General features: G+C 46.0%; 1 protein-coding gene across 3 annotated transcripts in view; it reads left to right on the top strand.

Annotated features, from left to right (window-relative positions):
* The first annotated feature begins 1,458 nt into the window (after window positions 1-1,458).
* The window catches only part of CRPPA (CDP-L-ribitol pyrophosphorylase A), a 282,427-nt gene continuing 260,842 nt past the window's right edge, over window positions 1,459-23,043 (top strand). For all 3 annotated transcript variants that reach the window (XR_011169513.1, XM_069094436.1, XM_069094437.1), the window contains exons 1-3: window positions 1,459-1,591; window positions 7,004-7,280; window positions 18,101-18,250. Coding sequence is in view for 2 of the 3 variants with exons in the window: in XM_069094436.1 (XP_068950537.1) it covers window positions 7,050-7,280; window positions 18,101-18,250 (381 nt within the window). In the remaining variant the exon portion in view is untranslated. The remainder of the gene's footprint in view (window positions 1,592-7,003; window positions 7,281-18,100; window positions 18,251-23,043) is intronic.

Genomic DNA, 23,043 nt, shown 5'->3' on the forward strand with positions numbered 1-23,043 from the left:
TGTGTCTCTCCCTCTTTCTTTGGATCATCTCTGACTTGAATTCTTCAAATTCTGGAGTGTTCTAAGGGGATCTGAACAACCCCCAAAATTTCCCTGAAAAAATTATCTAAATTAACTATTTTAAAATATATGTATAATTTTATGATGCTGGTATATTTATATACATACATTTTCCTTCTGACTTTAGAAACCTCACCGTGTGATTTGGGCTACCCCAATAATCCACTTATCATTTGATGTCTTTTTAGACCCAAACTGCTGTCCTCTAAGCGTGTGCTTGGTTCCTTAGTGGAGGTACTGCCTCCTTTTTGTGTTTGTACCTGCAGGACTGTTTAGCTCCAGGCCAGGGACCTGGTGTGAACTCAGTAAATACTTGTTCATTAATTCAGTCATGCCTTTATTTTTTCCTTCGTTCCATTGCTGATTTAATAAAAGGAAACTAAGGTGAGCCAGCTGACCTCCAAGGTCTCTCAGCTCTTGCCCCCTGATCCTCTTTCTAGTCTGGGAATCCCTTCGCTTACCAAGCATTTACTGGGCACTGGAACCATGCAAGGCCCCGAGGACATAAAGTCAAGACTGACCAGAGTGAGACAGTCCTGCCCTCAAGGAGAGCAGGGGCAGAGGAAGACTACAAAGGGTCTTGAATGAAATGCATGCAGTGATGGGGGGAAAGAGGAAGCTCATGCCGGACTCCACCAAAGCAGGCAGATTTCAGGAAACTCTACGGCACCTGTGGCATAGCGTTCAGAGTGCTGGGCCTGGAACCAGGAAGACCTGAGTTCAAATCCAGCTTTGGACCCTTAGAGTGGGACATCACTTAAGCTCTGTTTGCCCATCTGTAAAACGGGGATAACAGCACCTCTCTTCCCGGCTCGTTGTGAGGGAAGTGGGAAAGGCTTTAAAGCTCTGATCCCAGCGCCTGCATCTCGGGGTGCTGGGGAGTCTCGCTGCAGCACTGGCTCATCCTGGCACCAGGGCAGGGCAGTCTCTGCCTAGGACTCCACTCCAGTCGGGTAGACCTTGTATCGGGGTTCAAGGTCGGGGCCTCCGTGTTCTCCTTAAATGGAGCGTGCGGGACGGGAAGTCCGCAAGGGGATCCAAGCCGCAAAATAACTTCCGGAGAATGTGTGTTTGTGTGTGTGGTGTGGTGTGTGCGTGGAGGGTCCCGTCCCGGTTCTGGGCGCTGCTCTACAGGACAAACTGAGGCCTGCACCCGGAGGGAGGGGGCGGGGGGGAGGAGAGCGGCAGCCCCCCGCCCTCCCCGCCCACGCCGGCCGTGATTGACAGCCCCGGCTGCGGGCGTCTCTGTGGGTCACGGCGGCGCGTCCGGCCTCGGGCGGGCGCCTCCGCCTCCCCCACGCGATCGGCGTGCCATGGAGCAGGAGCCCACGCGGGGCGGCGGCGGGGAGCTGCGGCCCGCGGGGCCTACGGAGCCCGGCCCGGCCGGCGGCCCCCCAGGGGTCCCCGTGGCCGTGGCGGCCGTGCTGCCGGCGGGGGGCTGCGGGGAGCGGCTGGGAGGGCCCACGCCCAAGCAGTTCTGCCCCGTGCTCGGGAGGCCGCTCATCAGCTACGCGCTGCAGGCTCTGCAGAGGTAGGAACGGCGCGGCGGGCGGGCGGGGCCGGGGCGCGCGCGTGCGTGGGGGGCGGGGCCCCGCCTGCTCCTGGGCTCGGCCCTTCCCCCACCTGTCCCCGCCCCCGCCCCCCTCTCCCTTGCCCCCCCTCTCCCTTCAGTTCCCCTCCAGCTGCTTCCCGCGGGCTGCTGCGGGGCGGGCGGGCTGGGGGGAGCGGAAGGTCCGCCCCAGGGAAGTGACACCTGTCCTGGGGCGGGGGACCCCTGGAGGCCTTCCCCGAGCTCCGAGCTCACCCCTCCTTCCGCCTGGGATCCAGGGGACCCCGACACCTCGTGACAGGCCTTGAGAAGGGGCGGTGTTTCCAGCTGCGAAGCGCTGCGGCGCCGGGGGCTCTGCAGAGGCCCAGTACTCACGGGGCCCCCCCTAACTTACAGCAGCGAGAAGCCAACCCTCCCAGCCCCGCGGGCTCCCCCGCTGGGGCTCCCGGGGCTGCTGCCCGCCCTCCGTGCCCGCGATCTGTCACGATCCCCGCCAGGAGGCTAGTGCGCCTAGAAGCGAGCGCACTCGGGGTGCCTGGCCAGCCGCCCCTCGTTAGGAGCACCCCGTGGGCGGACCCGGCCCAGGACTGAGTGTCGTTTTCAGATGATTTTGTGCCTCCCGTCTGTGCTAAGTCCTGAATGAGACTTGTTAATTTGTCTGATATTGTGCAATTGGTCAGATTGACAATTTGGTGTCAGACCAAATCAATTAGTATCAATTCGTCGGCCATGCTTAATTAGCTTTTAGAAACGAGTATTTACTAAGGGGTATGGAGAAGATACTTGGTGCCATGCATTTCGTGGTTCCAGGCACCTCCATGCCCATGCAGGCCGGGGCCAAGTGGGTTCGCGCTTAGAGAGCCCGTGCTAAAGGGGCCACTCAGAGCTCTTAGACGCCACCTTCTCTCCTTCGTTGGGCTAGTCTTGGTTTTCCCATTAGGCCTGATGCGCCGTGTGCTGGGCCTCGGACACAGCCTTGATTTGGCCTTTGTGATGGAAGAAGACTTCGTCTTTGGCCGGGCCTGCCCCAGGGCTGCTGCTGCTGCTGAAATGTGGCTGGGAAGTCCAAACCTGCTGACCTTTCAGAGCTGGCAAAGCTTCCACCTGATCCGGAAGGGGTGGGGCAGAAGGCACCCCCCCCCCCCCCCCATTCCCTCTCAGGGTGCAGCTGGAACTGTTCTGCCCTTGCCGGCGTTATGGGAACCTCCAGGGTCTGACCTGGCTTACTCTTTAGCCAGATCTCACAGGGAGTGACTAACCAATTCGAATATACTTTGTCTTTGAACCATTTAACCCCAAAGGCCTTCACTCCTTCCAAATCGCTGAAGAACTTTTCCTCAATATATTTTAATGCCTTTGACCTAGTGATGCGCTAGAAGTGTGCTCACCTGATAAAGGGAGAGCATCTGCTCATCACTGGAGTGCATATGTGTGTGGGGGAGGGGTTTGGAGGGGGGATTGATTCAGCCAACTCCCCCCCCCCCCAAATACGTATTTAAGCGGCCAGAGAACACCTTGCTCCTTTAAGTGAATTCAAATCATCAGTCACCAAAGAACTGTATTCTAGTCTACTGGAAGAATTTAGAGATCTGAGCTCTAACAGCCCTCTATCCTTGAAATGACTAGTTGCCCTAAACCTGGAGACAGGAGTTAGGTAGTGAAGAGCATTGGGCTTGGAATTAGGAAGACTCACCTTCCCTTTCCAGACGCTTTCCAGCTGGGTGGCCGTGGGTAAGTCTTAGTTTCTCTATTTGTAAAATGAGTAAGAGAAGGAAATGGCAAACCACTCCAGTATCTTTGCCAAGAAAACTCCAAATGGGGTCAGGAAGAGTCGGGCACAACTGAACAAGAAGCCTGGAGACCCAAATATTCTGATGCTTTAAGGAGGAGGGTAGGTGGAGAAGAAAGAAGGGAAGAGGAGAATTTGCTTGAGAATCTTCAGACTTTTGAGTTTGAGGTCATAGTCCAGAAAATTGTGGGATGGGTTATGAACAAGGCAGCCTCGCCATCTAGTCAGAGACATGGTCCTCACTATGGTCCAGCATGGTTTCACTAAGGAATCTTGGTAAATGGGTCACCTTATGGGACAAGGTGAGGTTGGATTGCTGGGTCAGGGCAATGCACTGGCATTTAGCCAAACATCCCCCAGGTTCTGTTGATACAGGTCTTTTGAACCGATAAAAAGGTGTAAGGGCTGCATGAGAGTGCCTTTAGGGAGATTCGTAGCCAATTGGACAAGCAAACCTGCAGGGCTTGGAGGGTGGCTTGTGTTGGTGTTGAGTTGTGTCGACTCTTCATGAATCCATCTGGGGTTTAAGAAAACCTTTGCCAAGAGGCAGACATTCTGGACTGGTTTGCCATTTCCTTCTCCAGCTCATTTTTACAGATGAGGAAACTGAGGCAGAAAGGGTGAAGAGACTGCTCAGGGTCATATAAAGAGCAAGTGTCTGAGCCTAGATTTGAACTCGGGAAGATGAGTCTTCCTGACATGGGACCTAACACTCTGTCCATTGCTGCTCCACCCCCAGTACTGAAAACCGAATCTGTAATTTGGGGGATTAAGGTTGTCATTTCCCTAGAGAGGTTTTAGTTTAAAAAATGACTTTTTGAAAGGGGAGGAACCCACATAAATTTTGTGAAATATAATGGCTGTAAATAGGTTTTTCTGATTTCATTGGAATAGCAGAGTCTCAGTGAAGGACCTCCCTCTAATAATGCCAATTAGAATTTGAGAGAGTTGGCTGAGTGATTTACCTAGGGTTCAGGGTCCCACAGCCAGGATGGTCTGAGAAAGGGATTGAATCCAGGTCTCCCTGGTTCAGAGGCCAGCTTCCCACCCATAGTGACAAGCTACCTCTAAACTGCTGGTTTATAAAGATGAGAGGGATACTGGTGGTGAGAGCCTTCTGGGAGGACTTCTGGGGGACCCAGGTAGAAGAAGGAATGAAGGCTCCCAGGTCTGCGTTTCCATCTGGATCCCCCCCAAATGCATTGATGGCTCTCAGCTGGAGACAGGGCCTGGCTTAAGGGAAGGGCTTTTTGGATCCATTCCTTTTCTATAAGGAGCAGATAGACCCACGTTTGCTTCTCATAATGTTTTTAATTCCACATTCCCCACCCCAGAGGGACAGTGTCACGCTTGTGTGGATTTTGGGGTGGGGAGAAACATTTAAAAATGCATGTTTTGAAAAATGCAATGTGTTTTTTCCCTTTCCGAATAAGGTCAATGTAACCCCCTTCTGTGGGACTTTTATTGCAGAATGATGACAGTGATTGGTGGATTATATAAAAAATACCCTAATCTGGAAAGCTGAGTGGCTGTCCCAGGGCAGTGTTTCTCTCATTTTTAAAGTTTTATTTATCCTTTTAAAATTTTATTTTTGTTTATCCCTTTTGTTTTACCACCAAGTAGTCTCTTAGCAAAGAAAAATATTTAAGCAAAACTATTGTCCCATCTGCCGGGGGGATGCACTGTTCCACACCATAGTCTCCAACCTCTCTTTTAAGAAGAGAAAAATCTGGAGCGTTGTCTGTGCTGCTCCCAAGACTGGTCATTTCACTCATCCTGGCTCCTCTGCCTTGGTGAGTATTGCGGGCCACTGTCTTCCTCATCTATCCTCTGCTTTCTTTTCTCTGCATCTGCTTTGTTTCTCTGAATTCCTCATATTTGTCAAGGCACAATCATATTCCTTAACAGTCATAGTGCGATTTAGGCTGTACTCACTTCAGTTCCAGTTTTTGGCTCCCAAAAAAGTGTTTTTATGAATATTTAAGGAGTACAGTATACTCTCCTTCCTTGTCTTTGAGTCCTAGACACTGTTTCATTATGGGATTTCTGGGTCAAAGGGCAGGAACACTTTATTTACTCTATGCACATGAGGAAGTGAGGTGGTATTAGTGGATAGAAGGAGAACTGGGCTTGGAGTCAGGATGGCCTGAGTTCAAATAATTCCTGAGTCACTTACTGGCCACATGACCCTGGGCAAGTCATTGGGCGTGGATCAAATAAGATTCCGACTCTCTCATATAAATACTAGCCATTACTACTGGTACTATGGTTACTTCTGCTGCTACTACTAGTATAATCATAGGCAAGATGACAATTGCAGAGACTTGCTAAGCTTCTAGTACCTTTCCATAATTAATTGAAAGGGAGAAGAGGGAGCATGAGGTAGGTAGGCTTCCTGCAAGTGTTATCGAAATAAAAACCCTGTGCGTAGTTTATTTACAGGAATCATGTGAGTCTGTGGCCCTTTTCTTGGAGACTGAATATTCAGACCTGGATGCGATCATCCATGGAAAGAGGTTTGCAAACTTGAAAGATGGGTAAACCTCCTGTTTACCTGGCTGTTGTCTTTGCTATTCTTCCTTGGACTTTGATTGGCCAGTCCCTCCCCCTCTGAAGACCCCTCCTTGGGCTGCCAGTCCCTTGATGGGCCTAGCTTTTAGCAGATTTGTCTATTAAATGAACCAACAAGGCGTGCCTCTCATGTATTCTTTGAGGGAGAAAGTAAGCTCCCTGAAGGCGGGGACTGTCTCTCTTTATCTCTGTCTCAGCTATGCTCCGCACTGGGTTAAGCACATTAGAAGCCCTCCATATATCGAATCGGATGCTTTTAGTTGTGTGGCTGTGGTTATTGTGTATCACCCTCCTGTTCTGCTTCCTTTGTTTTCTATCAGTGCTCATGCTTCCCCTACAGTCTGTTCCTCCATCTCCCAAGCAATGGGCACATCCCTCCACCCCTACCCCCACCAATAGGCATTTCTTTTGTTTCTGGTTTTTTTCTCCACAAAAAAATGCTCCCAGGGCTGTTTGGAGTAAGTTGAACTTCTCTGCCTTAGATGTCCTTATGCTGTTCCCAGTGATGGGGGCTCTGAGTCAAAGCACACGAACAGCTTGGCCGCTTGTATGGTTCCTGGTCACTTGTGGTTGCATTCCCAGGTAGCAGCCTAATCACTGCAGTTCAGCCTGGAGTCTGGAGACTGTGTCTGTGTGTCAGGTCACCTCGGGGGTCTGGGTCTTAGAGAATTCATCAGGTGGCAAACCTAGGCTCCTTCCTCCCTCTGATCTGCCCTTAATGAAATGGACAGTCTTTCTCCTTCCTCTCTGTGGCAGAGGCCCTATTAAAAATAGCATCTATAGGAGGCTTTAAGTTTTTGTAAAACACTTTGCCTGTGCCTTCTCATTTGAGTTAAGAGGTAGGCCGAAGAGGGAGGTCGGAACAGAGGGGGACTGGAGACACTACCATGAGACAGGCAGTTTCTGAGGAGAGAACCATAAACAAGGTTGATGTATGTGGTCAGTAATTTGACTTGGTGATCTCCATAGAAGATTGCTTGTGCCTCTAAGCACCCATTTGTCTGTAATGTGTCTTCTTGTCTTTTTTTTTTTAGGGTGAGCTGGATAAAAGACATTGTTGTGGCTGTCACCAGTGAGAACATGGACACAATGATGGCCATCATCCGACGGTATCAACATCATCGAGTCACCCTGGTTGAAGCTGGTGCTACCCGCCATCAGTCGATTTTCAATGGGCTAAAGGCCTTGGCAGGAGACCACCCCCATGCCAAACTGCCCACCCCCACTATTGTGATCATTCATGATGCTGTGAGGCCTTTTGTGGAGGAAGATGTCCTCGTGAGAGTGGTCACTGCTGCAAAAGATCATGGGGTAGGTGGCTGTGTCATGATGGTATGATGATTTTAGGGCAGCAGGGGTTTCATAGAAGAAGGAGAAGAAATATTTGATGCTAAAATCAGTATAAACATTCTCACTAGCACAAGGAAAGACTGTGGGGCTTGAACATACAAGGGTAGGAACATCCATGGGGAGACAAGTAGGGAAGGACCCCAAGTCAGCACCATTCCTCCCCCCCGAATAAAGTGTGAGTGGTTAGAGATATCTCCAAAGTGAGCTGGGGAAGGAGTAGAATCAGAACGTTTCCAAGGGCCTTGGCTGAGATGGTTGCCAGGCAGGACGAGTATCCTCCCACATTCCTAGGACTGGGCTCATGGTTTATACCAGATTTTCTTTGTTCCTGCCCAGTCAGATGAGTGACTTCCTTCCTTCCATGGATTATTTATTCATTCAACAAACATGTGTTTCTGATTTATTCATTCTTATTTATTCAGAGCAGCTCAGGGAGGCCAGAGAAGGCCAGGAGTTGGATTCGGCCCCTAGCAAGCTGTGCCAGATCGGCCTCATCTTGTGATGTCCCAGGCAGGGAACCACTGGGGAAACTGGAGGATTTTAGCAGGGAAGAAAAGGAGAGGGCTTAGGAGGAGGGGGGTGGAGCAAGGCTAGAAGGGAGAGAACCTGTGGCAAGAGAGACTTGACCCTGACCCTTGGAGGTGTTTGTTTTTTGTCTACACCAATATGGAATTCTGAGGAGGCATCAAAGAAGAGATTACTGGATATGGTATTGTATGTTATCTTGCTGAGTTGGAGGGGAATAGGGCAGTGGGTAGAGCTATGGACGAGGAGTCTGGAAGACCTCAGTTCATATCTGGCCTCTGGTATTTACTAGTTCTGTGACCCTGGAAAAGTCAATTAAACCTCTCTGTGCCTCAGTTTCCTCAAATGTAAAATTGGGATAATGATAGTACTTACCTCCCAGGGTTGTTGTGAGGATCAAGCAAGATCTGTAAGTGCCTAGCACACAGTAGGTGCATCATGAGTACTTGTTCCCCTCCCTCCCCACTCTTGTTACTGGACACTGCAAGTATATGCTAAGAGTGGGAAGGGAAAGGTGAGCGTGCTGGTTTCCTTCTGTGGTCTCACAGCTCCCAAATGCCGGATGGGAGTGTGACCCTTGGCGGGTTATTGCCTGGAGCAGGGAGCTTCCTTATTTGGTGTCACACTGCCCTTTGGTGGTCAGCTGCTGAAGCCCATGGGCCTCTGCTTAGAGTTAGTTTTTTAAATGCACAAAATCAACTACGAAGGATTGCAAAGGAAATTAACAGTTAGTGGAACAGACCGATCCCAGCACCACGGAGGCTGTGGATCTCCTGGGATCTCTCCACAGTCTCTTCACAGGAGAAGGTCTGCAGACCCCAGGGTAGAAGCACTTGCATTGCAGCTTCACCAAAGTTCCACTGATCCAATCCTCTCACTTTTACAGATGAGGAAACTGGTGCCCCAAGAAGTCGAGTGACTTGTAAGTGGCACAGCCAAGATTTGAACCTAGCTCCTCTTGTTACCAGCCCAGATTTCCCTTGTGTCAGGCTGCCTGCCACTTTAGGGCACCCTTTCAAACAAGTTAGGAATTACAGCTACTGCTTTATTGTGATGAGCAAATGAGACTTTGACTAGGGACATGTAATGCTTCACAGGAACATGGTTAGAAAAAAAAGAAGAGTCAGAAGATTGGAATCCCAGCTTTGATACTTAAGTTCTCAGGTGACTGGGGAAAGTCCTGAGCCCTCTCTTGGCCTCAGTCCTTTCCCTAGGCTTAGGTTGAGGGTATGGGCCGGAGTGGCCTTTCCCACCCGAAATACATGACCCTAACACAGAGAACTTAACGTTTTAGGGAGAGAGCGGAAAACCCATTGTTTTCCTTGTCTGCCCAGTCGCTTCTAGAGTTCCCTCCACAGCCAGCCAAGTCCCTTGTCTTGGACGGCTCCATTTCCTCATGTTAATCAAAATGGCCTCATAAGATTGTCACATTGTATGTCTTAGTAAAGACCATAAATTATGCCTGAAGGAGTTCTCTGAAATTGTTCCTGATTCCATTTAGGCTGCTTCATCGTTTGTTAGACAGATCAAGCTTCTGAACTCTGGGCTTGTCTTGAAATTGTTCCTTTGATTGATTGGGTTTTGACTCCAGGTCCCTAATGACCATCTTCTGCCAATAGGTTTAGAACACTCTCCCTCCAAGGGCTCTGAACAATAATGGCAATAAAAGATGAAAATAATTAGGGAAAATCCTGTTAGTGATTTGCCTCTTTCCTTCTAGTTGTGTGGACAATTTCTCATGTGTCCTATGCTACTGATTGCTAAGTAGCACAGAGGGAGGGCAATGGTGGGAGATGTAGATCCGGTTTGAGATGGCGAGAGGCTCGGGGTTCCCCTCGTCCTCTTTCCCTGGGGCCTTGTTCAGGACTCTTGACCCCTGGCTTGCTTCACTCTTGCTTCTACCCTGGGGTCTGCAGGTCTTCACCCCTGTTCTTAGTCTAAAGCTCTACCTACAGGTCCCTTTTCAGACCAGAGATTCAATAGAAAGTTGTGTCAGTCAACAAGCATTCATACAATATCTACAGGATGCCTGGCACTGTGCTGAGTGCTGGGGATGCAAAGAGAGACGAAAGACAGTCCCTGCCCTCAAGGAGCTCCCAGTGTGATGGGGGGTAGCCTCTGAGCAACTCTCGACTACCAAGCTTCAGGCAGGACCAACTGGAGCTCCTGCACAGAGGGAAGGGCGTAGCATCCAGAGGCACTGAAGAGGCTTCCACTGACCAGCATGGGAGATCAGAGACCGGGCTGGACCTCGTGGAGCGGCCTCTTTTTTTTAAATTAAAATTTATGTTTATTTTTCGTTGACATCATTCATTTCCACAAGACTTTGAGTTACAGATTTTCTCCCCGTCTTTTCCCTACCCATCCCCCGAAACAGTGATCCCGCTGTATCCCCCCTCCCTCATCTGCTGTCTCCTATATCCTCCTCCCTCCCCCCTCTGACTTTCCAGTAGGGCAAGATGGATCTCCTACCCCAGTGCCTGGACATCTTATTTCCCAGTTGCATGTAAAAAAAAATAATATATTTTTTAAACATTTGATTTTAAAACTTTTGAATTCCAGATTCTTTCCCTTCCTCCCTTGTCACCCACCCTTATTGGGAAGATAAGCAATTCAATATAGGTTGTACATGAGTAGCTATGCAAAACATTTCCATAGTGAATATATTGTGAACGACTGGCTATATTTCCTCCATCCTATCCCACCCCCCCACTTGTTCTATTCTCTACTTTGACACTGTCCCTTTTCGAAAGTGTGTGCTTCTAACTACCCTGCCCCCCAAACTGCCCTCCCCTCCATCATCCCCCCTCATCCCCTTCCCCACTACTCTACTGTAGGGTGAGACACCCTATTTAGTGTGTATGTCATTCCCTTTCTAAGCTAAATTCAATGAGAGTAAGGTTGACCCATTCCCTTTTGCCTTCCTGTTCTTCCCCTCCATTGTAACAGTTTTCCCTTGCCTCTTCTTTTTTTTTTGCCTTTTTTTATTGGAGGGGCAATTGGGTTTAAGTGACTTGCCCAAGGTCACATGGCTAGTAAGTGTTAAGTGTCTGAGGTCAAATTTGAACTCAGGTCCTCCTGACTCCAGGGCCAGTTCTCTATTCACTGTGCCACCTAGCCACCCCCTTTGTCTCTTCTATATGAGATAATTTGCCCCATTCTATCTCTCCCCATCTCCTCTCATTATATTCCTCTCTCACCTCTCAATTTCACCTTTAAAGTATCATCCCTTCCTATTCAATTGGTCCTGTGCCCTCTGTCTATGTATTCCTATACACATGTATACACACACTCACATATATATTCATATGCCCATATAGTCCCCTACATACATATATATATATAATATATATGCACATTTATATTCCCTTCACCTATCCTCATACTGAGGAAAGTTTCATAAGTTACATTTAACATTTTTCCATGTAGGAATGTTAATAGTTCAACTTTGATAAGTTCCTTATGATTTCTTTTCCCTGTTTACCTTCTCATGCTTCTCTTGCTTCTTGTATCTGAATGTCAAATTTTCTATTCAACTCTGGTTTTTTCATCAAGAATGCTTGAAGGTCCTCCATTTCATTGAATGACCATATTTTCCCCTGAAACATGATACTCAATTATGCTGGGTAGGTGATTCTTGGTTTTAATCCCAGCTCCTTTGACCTCCAGAATATCATATTCCAATCCCTTTGATCCCTCAGTGTAGAAGCTGCCAGATTCTGTGTTATCCTGATTGTGTTTCCACAATATTCAAATTGTTTCTTCTTGGTTAGTTTTAATATTTTCTCCTTGATCTGGGAATTCCAGAACCTGGTGATAATATTCCTAGGAGTTTTCTTTTTGGAGTCATTTTCAAGAGGTGATAGGTGTATTCTTTCAACCTTTATCTTTCTGGTTCTAAAACATCAGGGCAGTTTTCCTTGAGAATTTCTTAAAGGATGATTTCTAGGTTCTGTTTTTGATCATGGCTTTCAGGTAGTCCAATAATTTTAAAATTATCTCTCCTGGATCTATTTTCCACATCTGTGATTTTTCCAGTGAGAAATTTCACATTGCCTTCTGTTTTTTCATTTGTTTGGATGTTTAATAGTATCTTGATTTCTCATAAATTCATTAGCTTCTATTTGCTCCAATCTAATTCTGAAGGAATTATTTTCTTCAGTGAGCTTTTGAAGTTCTTTTTCCATCTTGCAAATTCGGCTATTTGAGGCATTCTTCTCCTCATTGGTTTTTTGAGCCTCTTTTGCCATTTGAGTTAGTCTGTTTTTTAAGGTGTTATTTTCTTCAGTCAGGTTGTTCACTCTCTTTTCATGATTTTCTTGCATCATTCTCATTTCTCTTCCCAATTTTTCTTCCACTTCTCTCATTTGGTTTTCAAAATCCTTCTTAAGCTCCTCTATGGCCTGTAAGCAGTTCATATTTTTCTTGGAAGCTTTTGGTGCAGGAATTCTGACTTCATTGTCTTCCTCCTGTTCCATGCTTTGCTCCTTTTTGTCCCCAAAATAGGAATCTAAGGTTTGACTGCTGTGCTTGCTTTGCTTCCTTTGCTTGCTCATGTTGCCACTCAATTACTTGACTTTTGAGCTTTTTGCCACAGTAGAACTCTGCTTCCAGAGAGGAGAGCTTTTCCCCATATCACTGGGGTTTTCTCAGTTGCCAGAGGTATTAGTTGGCTGCTCTCTCTAAAGCCTCCACTGGCTCTGGCACACTGGTCACACACCCCAGGACCTCTTCCAGAGACAGCAATCCAGATCCAAGCAGGTTAAAGCAAGAGTGATTACCCCTCAGACTGGTTGCTTGGTCCCCATACAATCTGCAGGCCAGGAACTCTGAAGCAGCCATGTAGAGGCTGCACAAGCGCTACACCTCAGCCTCTTCTCCCTCCTTGGGCAGAGGCCGGACTGCACTCTCTGACCCCTTGTTCCCAAAGCCCACACTGACCTCTTACTTTGTCTTTGGCATTTATGGGTTGATAATTCTGGAAACTGCCACAGCTGCTGATGATCCACTCTCCTGAATTCCCTCCAGCTGAGGCTGGTTGGGGCTCCCCTGGGGCTAAACCTCTGGCTCACTCGGGGCTGGGCTTGGCTCCCAGCACTCCGGGATGGGCTCCCAGCTTGCCAATGGGTTCCCGTGATGGGCTCCCAGCACACCGCAATTGGCTCTCAGCATGCTGTGATAAACCCATCCTGCCAGCCTGTCGGGCTGCCTTCAGTGGGAGATTTGTTTCTCTCTGTCACTTTGTGGGTTCTGTAGCTCTAAAGTTTGTTTAGAGTCCTATTTTATAGGTATTTGAGGTTGTTATAGGGGGAGTGCACGGAGTTTTCCTGTTTCTAAGCCACCATCTTGGCTCTGCCTCCCTGGAGCAGTCTTTAAAGAGAGAAAGAGGTGGAGAGTAGAATGCTCCCTACAGTTAGAGGATTTGGGTTTGTCTCAATGTTGGGAGGGACCAGTCCCCTCTGCAGTGTCTCCAAACAGTGGCCATCCAGCAATTTGTGGTTTGTGTGTAATCGCTACTTGTGTGATCTGGGGAAGGCCATCAAACTTTAGTGTTCTCTTCTCTAAAGGTGGCTGTTCCCCTTTCTGGGCCTCAGTTTCCTCATTTGTAAAATGGGGGGGTTAAGCTGGTGGTTTCTGAATTCACTTCCAGTCCTAATTTCTCACGCTGTACCTTTCGCAGGTTAGCCCTGAGTAAGCAGCTTGGCTTCTTTAGGCCTTAGTTTCCTTATTTTCCCATTGAGGGGTCGGGAAGAAGACTCAGACTTTTCTCTGTGGTACCAGAGAAAAAAACTAGGAGCAGTGGATGGAAATCACTAAATACTTGATAGCAAGGAAACTCCCCAATGATCAGCACTATCCCAAGGGACAGAGGATTGCCTGGGGAGGAGGCAGATTCCTGAGCTGGTTTTTGTAAAGCATTGAGCACAGTGCTGGCACACAGTAGGTGCTGTGTGAATATTTGTTGACCTCCTTCTCATCAGAGGCCTTTGATTGAAGGCTGATGATAACTAGTTGGTTGCATTGTAGGGGAGATTCTTGTTCAGTTGACCTTGAAGAGCCCTGAGGTTCCTGCCCACTTAGAAGAGCTGTGATTCTGGGAGGGGCTGCCTGAAGGTCCCTTCCAGTGCTAGCATGCTGTGTCTTTACTGTGCCTCTCTTAGCTCCCTGTGAACTTCTGGCCACATAATGATAAGGAGGTTTATTATAATTATAAATGAAAGCAGTGAAGTACCAGACATCACCTTTAATTAGAATTGAGGGAGTAGAAAGTGAATTCCCTTAAGAACTTGGGCTGTGGACTTGACTGGAATCAGGAGGTCCGGATTCTAGCTGTAGCCAATACTATGACCATATTTAAAAGCATCATCCTATGACATAGAGAAAGGAAAACAATATATTTAATTGACTGCACAAAGAAAGAAAGAAAAAATAAACCTACAGTTAGATGACTGAGAAGTCATTCATTCACAGGAACCCCCTGGGGTTTGGAGCCCCAACCCATTCCCTATTCCTAGTGACCTAATAAGGGAACAAACTGTGCAGTTTTTTTTTTTTTTTTACTTATTTGGGTGTTTGTTATTTTCCCCTGATAAAATGAAAGGTCTTTGAGGGCAGTGCCTATTTCAGTTTTGCCTTCTTCTGCCCATTGCCAAACCCAGGGCTGGCCAAGTGCAAGACTCTTAATGAATGTTTGTTCCATATAATTGCATTGTTAACTTGGTATGTGGCGATTATCTCTCAGGACAAGTAATTCAGTTATATCCACAAGGCTCCAAATGGCAGCTTGAGTACTCTGAAGTCAGGAGGCAAGTGGAATAGTACCATGTTTTCTTTTCTTTTCTCCAGGAGGAAAATATAGTTAATCAAAAGGTAGCTTATGGCTACCTCGAGAGAGAACTGATGAACTCAATGCAGATTGAAGCAGCCTTTCTAAAGTTTCCTTCTTTTTCTTTTTTCCCTGTGTTTTCTTTTGTAATGTGGCTAATATGAAAATGTGTCTTACATGACTTCTCCTCTATAATTGATACCATTTTGCTTGCCTTCTCAAGGACTGGGGGAGGGAGGGAGAGAATTTAGAATTCCAAATTTTAAAAAAGATTTTTAAATTTCCATGTAATTTAGAAAAAAAATTATATACACACATATGTGTAATATGTGTGTGTATATATGTAAAATGGTAACTTAAACCTTTTAAACATTTTCTGAGTTCTGCTTCTCCACCAATTGCTTGTTTTGGGTAATAAAACCCTTGTTGCTGTGCTGTGCTTTTAATGAATGAAATTTCCACCCAGTTTATGCTATTCAAAGAAAACAATGCAAGTCTCCCACTGAATATGTGAGATTTTTAAATCTTGTAATCACTGGTGATTGTTTTACCTTTGAAGATGCCAATCTATAAACTTTTAATAAGCAGTCCTTCAACGAAGACAATCCACCAAGTTGAGATGGTGATTATGAGGTGGGAGGCCTTATTCTGTGGGCTATCATATTTAACTGGATCTCGCATGTCTGGAAGAGAGAGCTTCATGTTTCTACTTGCAGGAGAGATTGTTGTCTGAGATTGTTTAAATTTTGGACACGAGTGATTGAAGGCAGAGGTCCTTCATCTCACAGGCTTTGATGACTTCCCTTGTTTGCATTTGGAAATATCTGGATCAGGAAGAAAAGACAGTAGTCATTGGGGTGCTGAGCTTCCGAGCTTGGAGTCAGAGCCCATCATGGTAATAATGACTTTCCAATAAACTAGTATATGATGAAAAGGTCAAGTGAAAATATAGATGGAAAATGAGAGACATCTTTGCACATGGCCTGTCTGGGAATTTTTTTGAATTGACTGTGCACATTTGTTGCAAGTACCCTGATAAAATAGCTATTATTTCTGTCTTATCATTTTAGTGTAGAGGGGAGTCCAGGGGATTGGAGATCAGAGGATTGAAGATTTTGAGCTGGAAGTCATCTAGTCCAATAATTCTCCTTGGTAGTCTTCCTGAGTGTCTGTTGAGTCATGTGTGAATAGGACACCTTTCAGTGGGGGCTCCAAACCCCAGGGGGTTCCTGTGAATGAATGACTTCTCAGTCATCTAGCTGTAGGTTTATGTTTTCTTTCTTTTTTTGTACAGTCAATTAAATATATTGTTTTCCTTTCTCTATGTCATAGGATGATGCTTTTAAATATGGTCATAGTATTGTCACTCTTATACCTTAAAAAAATAGTATTTGGTTCATGGCCCCAGTGGAGTTTAGCCTGTAATGCAGTTGCTTTGCCTTCTCTGAGGGTACATGAAATCAAACTTTTCCCCTGGCTTTGTCTCCTGTCAGGGTCCTTCATTCAGCAAACATGAGGGCAGTGTATTTCCTATGGCAGTCACTGTGCCAGGGCCCAGCTTGCTGTATTTGTCTGCAGCCTTACAGGTTTTAGGGGTAGCTAGGGAGTGCAGTGCCTACTGCACTGGGTTTGGAATCAGGAAACTTTATCTTCCTGAATTCAAATCTGGCCTCAGACACTTACTAGCTGTGTGACCCTGGGTCAGTCATTTCACCTTGTTTCCCTCAGTTTCCTCATCTGTAAAATGAGCTAGAGAAGGAAATGGAAAACCCACTCTAATATTTCTGCCAAGAACACCCCAAATGGAGTCACAGAGAGTCAGACAGCAGAAGAAGAGGAGGAAGTGGAAAAAGAAGAAACTATGACATTACCTTTGTGCTGCTGTTTATACTACTGCAGTCAAGGTTGAAGCAAGATGGTTTGCCCTTAGTACACACACACGAGTAAATGCTAATGTGTTTGAATGTCCTGTGTGAATGATATTTCATGGTGTGAACCCAGGCTTACTTTCATGTGTAAGCCCTTACTCATCATCTGAGTGTAACTACTTAGGAAAAACAAATAATTTTCTCCATTTCTACAATTAAGAACAGTCACAATTCACGAATTTGCTCTTTGTTTCTTCTCGAATGCCCTGCCCTGTGTTTGCTTGCCAGCTAGAATAGAGCCTCATCTCCGATTAGGTGAGGTCTTCTTAGATTCCTCAGAATATGTATCTAACTGAAGAAGAACTCCAAGGCCCTCATTTGGAGGCAGCCTGTCCAGTAACGTCCTGCGTCTCGAGGAGTCGTGTCATAAGGCTTCATTACTTGTGTGCATGTTCCCCCTGAACATGAGAAGTGTCACATCACAAGATCAGAGAAGTCAGAAGGAGAAGTGGGATGGTCTGGCAGAGAGAACCCTGGCTCAGAGGCTTCAGTCTAGCTTCTGATGATTAGCTCTTGGCTGATTTTCCTTCATCTCACTGAGCCTCAGCTGCTTCATCTGCCAAAGGAGAGGGTAAGACTAGAGGACAATGGGAGGCACCATGGGTAGTGGAAAGACTCAGACTAGATTCTAGTCACTGGAGGGTCATGGGAGGCATGGTGGAGTAGTGGAGATGCCAGCTCTGGAGGCATAGGACCTTGGTTCAAATCTTGCTCTGACAATTATTATGTTTGAGAGCAAGTACTTTAACTTTTCTGGTCCTCAATTTCCTTTTCTGTAAAATCCTCTTTCTGTGAAATGCCCATTTCATGACTGAGGTCTGGTCCACTTCTGCCTCTTCCTTCCTTCCAAGGCACAGTGAGGATGTGTGGGTGTATGTAATCGACCTCTTGTCTTCTGAAAAAGGAAGGTTCAATGCATCTGTTAATGAGGCTCAGTTACCAGCAGACCCCCGAGGGGGAGGGACCACCTGCTGGGAGAATAAGGGCCAAGGAAATGCCTGAAAAACCTTGGCTTTTCCTTGAAATTAGAGCAAGGCCCGGAGACAGCCAGTGTTTCATGTCATTATTGATTCCCATCTCAGAGACTCAAGAGATGTGTCTTAAATTTCCTGAATTATATAATGTGTCAATGAAATCTTGTAAATGGCCCATTAGGTCACTCTTGTTTTTGTGAATAACTCTGTCAACATTGCACTGAGGCTGTTTCCCAACAGACTTTCTTTCTCATCAGTGAACATTCCAGCCTCCTCAGGAAGTGGGCTTTTCAACGGTCATTGATTACAAATGCTGAACCTACAGTGGAAAATCTTCTGTTCCCCCTTTTCAGGTCCCACCCTGTGGCTGCCTCCCAGACACCCTGACAGGTCCCTCCCTTTCTTTGGGGGAGCTGCCAGAAGGCACCACATTTGAGGTGGGCATTGATATTGGGAGTGCAGACAGCTCCTTTCCCAAGCTCTAGAAGTACAAAGTATCACTTGTTACTTTTCCTTTTCATTCCATAGGCAGCAGGAGCTATCCGGCCTCTTGTATCCACTGTCATTTCTCCAAATGCAGATGGTTGTTTAGACCAGTCATTAGACCGATCCAAGCACCGAGCCAGTGAAATGCCGCAGGCTTTCCTGTTTGACGTGATCTACAGAGCATATTGTCAGGTAAGAAGTGAAGACTTTCAAGGGGGAATGCTTGGTTTTTGTCTTGTTGAAGAAAACTTCATTAAAAAAAAACAGACTCACCTCTTTTGAACAAAAATTGGCAAACCATGTTGGAGCTGAGATTGTATTACTATAGGCTGCCTTTCTGTTCTTTATAGATGAAAATATTTGGTTTTGCCCCAGACTTTTAAATAAATTATTATCTCTTCAAAGTTAGCAGTGATCTCTTAGCTGCCAAATCCAGTGGCCTTTTCTCGGTCCTCATTCTCTTTGGCTTCTGTGCATCCACTGACACTGTTGGTCACTCTCTTTTCCTTGATACTCTCGTTATTCTAGGTTTTCAGGACACCCTGTCCTCTCCCTCTTTCTTCCTACCTCTCTGACCACTCCTTCTTTGTCTCTTTTAATGGATCCTCCTCCGGATCATGCCCTCTCATGGTAGAGGTCCCTCAGGGTTCTGTCCCGGGTCCTCTTCTTCTGTACAACTTCACTTGGTGATCTCATCAGCTTCCTTAGATTTAAAGATCATCTCTGTGCTGATTGTTCTGAGATAACATGTATCCAGCCCTAATCCACTAGCCTCCAACCTCACATCTGCAGCTGCCTTTGAAACATCTCAAACTGGATTCCCAGTAGGCATCTTATATTCAATATGTCCAACATGGAGCCCAGTATCTTTCCCCTTAAGTCCTCGCCCTCTCCTACCGTCCCCATTACTGTAGATGCTCACACCATCCTTCTGGTCCCTCAGGCTCACAGCGGGGAGCCACCCCGGCTCCTCACTCTTTTTTATCCCCCATGTCTACCCTGTTGCCATGGCCTGTCGAGTTCACCTTTGCAGCATCTCTCAAATACGTCTCCTTTTCTCCTCGGACATTCCCCTCATCACCTTACACCTGGACTATTGTAAGAGCTGCTGGGGGGCAGGAAGTCAACCCGCCTCAGTTCTCTCCTCACTACAGTCTATCCTCCTTTCATCTAGTAAAGCTGTTTTCTAAAGCACAGCTCTGATCATGTCACTGCTGTAAACCCCAGCAGCTCCCTGTCATGTCCAGGATCCAGGCTCTGTTTGGCCCCTAAAGCTCTTCCTAACTTAGCCCCCTCCTCCCCTTGCCCACCTGCACCCCTTCTGTAAGCTGAGAGCCGTCACCCTGACCTCCTTGCTGTTCCTCACACAAGACACTCCATTTCCCGATTTCTGGCATTTTCCCTGGCTGTCCCCCATCCTGTGTCCTCCTCATTTTCATCTCTTGACTTTCTTAGTTTCCTTCCAGGGTTGATCAAAGTCTCACTTTCTAGAGGGAGTCTTTCTTGATCCCTCTTCATTTGAGGACATTCCCTTTGTTGATTATCTCTAACTCAATCCTGTATCTGGCTTATTTGTACACACTTGTTTGTATCTTGTCTTGTCAGACTGAGTTCCCTGAGGACCTTTGTGTTCCTTGTGCTTACAGCTGTACCTGACACATAGTAGGGGCTTAAAAATATTTATTGATTGACTGACTATATGGTGCCTTGGTGCAGTTCAATTCCACAAATGCTTAATTGAGGACCCTGGGGTAGAAAGACACAAGTGAGGTACTCCCTGGCCTCAGGGAGTTTCCTATAATCTATGATACTTGCTACTTCTGGGCAAATTCTTCTCATTCCTTTGACTTTCCCTGCTTTGAAGGGATCAGATTAGTCAGTGTCCTGTGGAACCCCAAAGTCTCCTTCTAGAGAGATGTTCTTTGTTCTCCTCTTCTCTCTTCTGCCCAACTTTGCTCCTTTAAGGGGTCTTAAGGTGCCTCTGCCTTATTTACCTCTACTTTTTTTTAAAATTTATTTTTTAAAGCAATTAGTTTTAAGTAACTTGCTCAAGGTTATACGGCCAGTTATTTATTTTTGTGTGTGTGTGGGTGCCGAGTATCTGAGGCCTGAATGGATCCCAGGTCTCCTGACGCTGGGGCTGGGGCTCTTACTCTCTGCACCACCTGGCCGCCCCTTACCTCTGCTTCTTAAAGGAGCCTTTTTTCATGGATCCTAGGAAGGGAACTTTGAGACCATGGATTCAGTCAACGTTCATTTTCTAGATGAGGGAACTGAGGCCCTTGGTCACAGAAGTAGGATTCAAGGCCACATCCTCTGACTAGACTCTAGCCTAGAGCAGTGACTCTTTCCTCTGTGCTGTCTTCAATTCCACCAATGTTACTTAAGCACTTCCTATGTCTGGCTCAGCCAGATGCTACAGAGATGAAGGCAAATCCCTGCCTCCAGAAGCTTTCATGCCACTGAAGAAAAAGCTGTGACATGCAAAAAAGCAATTATTTTTATTAAGTTTTATTTTTTTAGTTTTCAACATTTACTTCTGTAAGTTTTAAATTGCCTTTCCCTCTTCCCCCCCATCAAGATGGCATACAATCTAATATAGGCTCTACATATACATTCCTATTAAAGATATTGTCACATTAGTCATGATTTATAGAAGAATTTGAATGGGAGGAATTATGAGAAAGAAAAAAAAAACAAAAAAAATCAAAATAATCTGCTTCATTCTGCATTCTGACTCCACATTTCTGAGAAGGCTAAGCCTATCAACGTCAATCATCACAGAGTATGGCTGTTGCCGGGTACAGTGTTCTCCTGGTTCTGCTCACTTCACTCAGCATCAGTTCACATGAATCCTTCCAGGTTTTTCTGAAGTCCCCCTGCTCATCATTTCTTATAGCCCAATAGCCAATATAGCCCTTTACGTTCATATACCACAACTTGTTCAGTCATTCCCCAATTGATGGGCACCCCCTCAATTTCCAATTCTTGGCCACTACAAAAAGAGCTGCTATAAATAATTTTGTACACGTGGATCCTTTTCCAATTTTTATGATCTCTTTGAGATACAACTTTAGAAGTAGTATTGCTGGGTCAAAGGGTGTGTACATTTTTATACCCTGTGGGCATAGTTCCAAATTGTTCTCTAGAATGGTCTTATCAGCTCACAGTTCCATCAACAGTGCATTAGTGTTCTAATTTTCCCACATCTTCTCCAACATTTATCATTTTCCTGTTTTTCATGTTAGCCAGTCTGATGGTCTGATTTGGTACCTCAGAGTTTTGATTTGCATTTCTTTAATCGATAGTGATTTAGAGCATTTTTTTTTCTTATGCTGATAGCTTTAGTTTCTTCCTATGAAAACTGCCTATTCATATCCTTTGACCATTTATCAGTTGGGGAATGACTTGTATTCTTATATGTTTGACTCAATTCTCTCTGTATTTTAGGAATGAGGCTTTTATCAGAGACAGTGTTGTAAAAATTGTTTCCCAGTTTTCTGCTTCCCTTCTAATTTTGGTTGTTTGACTTTGGCTTTGTTTGACACTGATATTTTTAAGGCTCTTGGACAACTGGTCTTTGGCATTCTCTACCATGGTATTTGAGGCAGTGGTAGTAGTTTGACCACCTCTTGTCTCAGAATGAGGGTTAGGGCTACTTGCTGCCTCAGTGAGACTGGTTTGCTTGCCTAGATAACATAGGTAAAGCAATTCGTGAGCAGCTTTGTTGATGCTTTGATTGGTTTTAGATAGAAAGGGTCCTGGGACAAGTTCCTAGGGTATTGTTTTTTTTATGTTTAATGTTCTAGAAGTTTCTCTGAGAATGCTTATCATTCCTCTTTCTCCCTTTGGGCAAGGAGACATCCATCTTCTTATAGCTACTTAGGGCAACCAGCTCTGTTTTGTTAATGTTATGTTGGTTTTTGTTGGAATACTTTCCCAATCTGTTGTGGTCCATTTCATAGTTTTGAAAATATACTTTCAGCCTGGCATTGCCTAGGTGTTAATTATGTTGCCTGTGTACTTCCCATTCAACTTACATTTCCAGATGCCAGGAAATAGCTGTATGTCTTTAACTCAGTCTTCCTGTGGGTGATTTTATGCTCTCTATGTTTTGCCTGGAAGAGACTAGGCTATCTCTTGACATGGCTTTTGTCTCTATGTTCTGTGTCGCCTCTGGATTTAAGCTAAAGACTTGTCTCTTTTTTGCCTTTGTGTGTCCTGAGAATTGTACACTTACTGAATCCAAAAGTTAATTTAATTTAATTGGAGATTCTAGAGCAGGGGTTGGAAACCTGTAGCATTATGGCTGTGGCACTCTAGGTCCTCAAGTGTGGCCCCTTGATTGAATTCAGCCCTCACAGAAGAAATCCTCATAATAAGAAGAATTTCTTCTGTGAAGTTTGGGTTCAGTCACGGGGCCACACTTGAGGATCTAGAGGGCCACATGTGGCCTCCATGTGGCAGGTTCGCCAAACTGGCCTTCTCCTTGCTTTGTGCACTGCACCATTTTGCTGCCCTAGATAGGGCAGAAGAGCAGGGACCACGTCATATGCTTGGACCTGAAAACAAGGAGACTAACGCTCCAGAGCAGAGAAGAACAGTCCTCTGTGAACTGATGTCATTAATGAATATAAGCAGAGACATTTCAGGTAAGATTCTGGCTCAAAGCCCAAGGCTGCGTCTGACACACTGTTTGTTCACTGGGACCGAGTGGGCTTTATCCTGGCGATGGTTCAGTTGTGTGTGAGCACAGCTAATCGTGTCAAGAACCAGAGGTGCAAATAATCAAACAGAATATGAACTGTGGAAACATCCTGGAGAGGAGACACAAAGAAAGAAGGCTGAGTCTAAGGAGTCTCGTCGCATTATCTGCTGCCCACTTAACAAGTAAATGCTGGCCTGCCTTCTGGGGTAAAAGAAGGATCTCCTTTTCATGCTATGAGGCCAATCTCAGACAAGAGGCTTCATTTCCTATGAAGATG

This window comes from Petaurus breviceps, unplaced genomic scaffold, assembly GCF_028583685.1.
Source record: "Petaurus breviceps papuanus isolate PSGF00001 unplaced genomic scaffold, PetGlider_PUasm1.0 218, whole genome shotgun sequence".
NCBI lineage: Eukaryota > Metazoa > Chordata > Mammalia > Diprotodontia > Petauridae > Petaurus > Petaurus breviceps.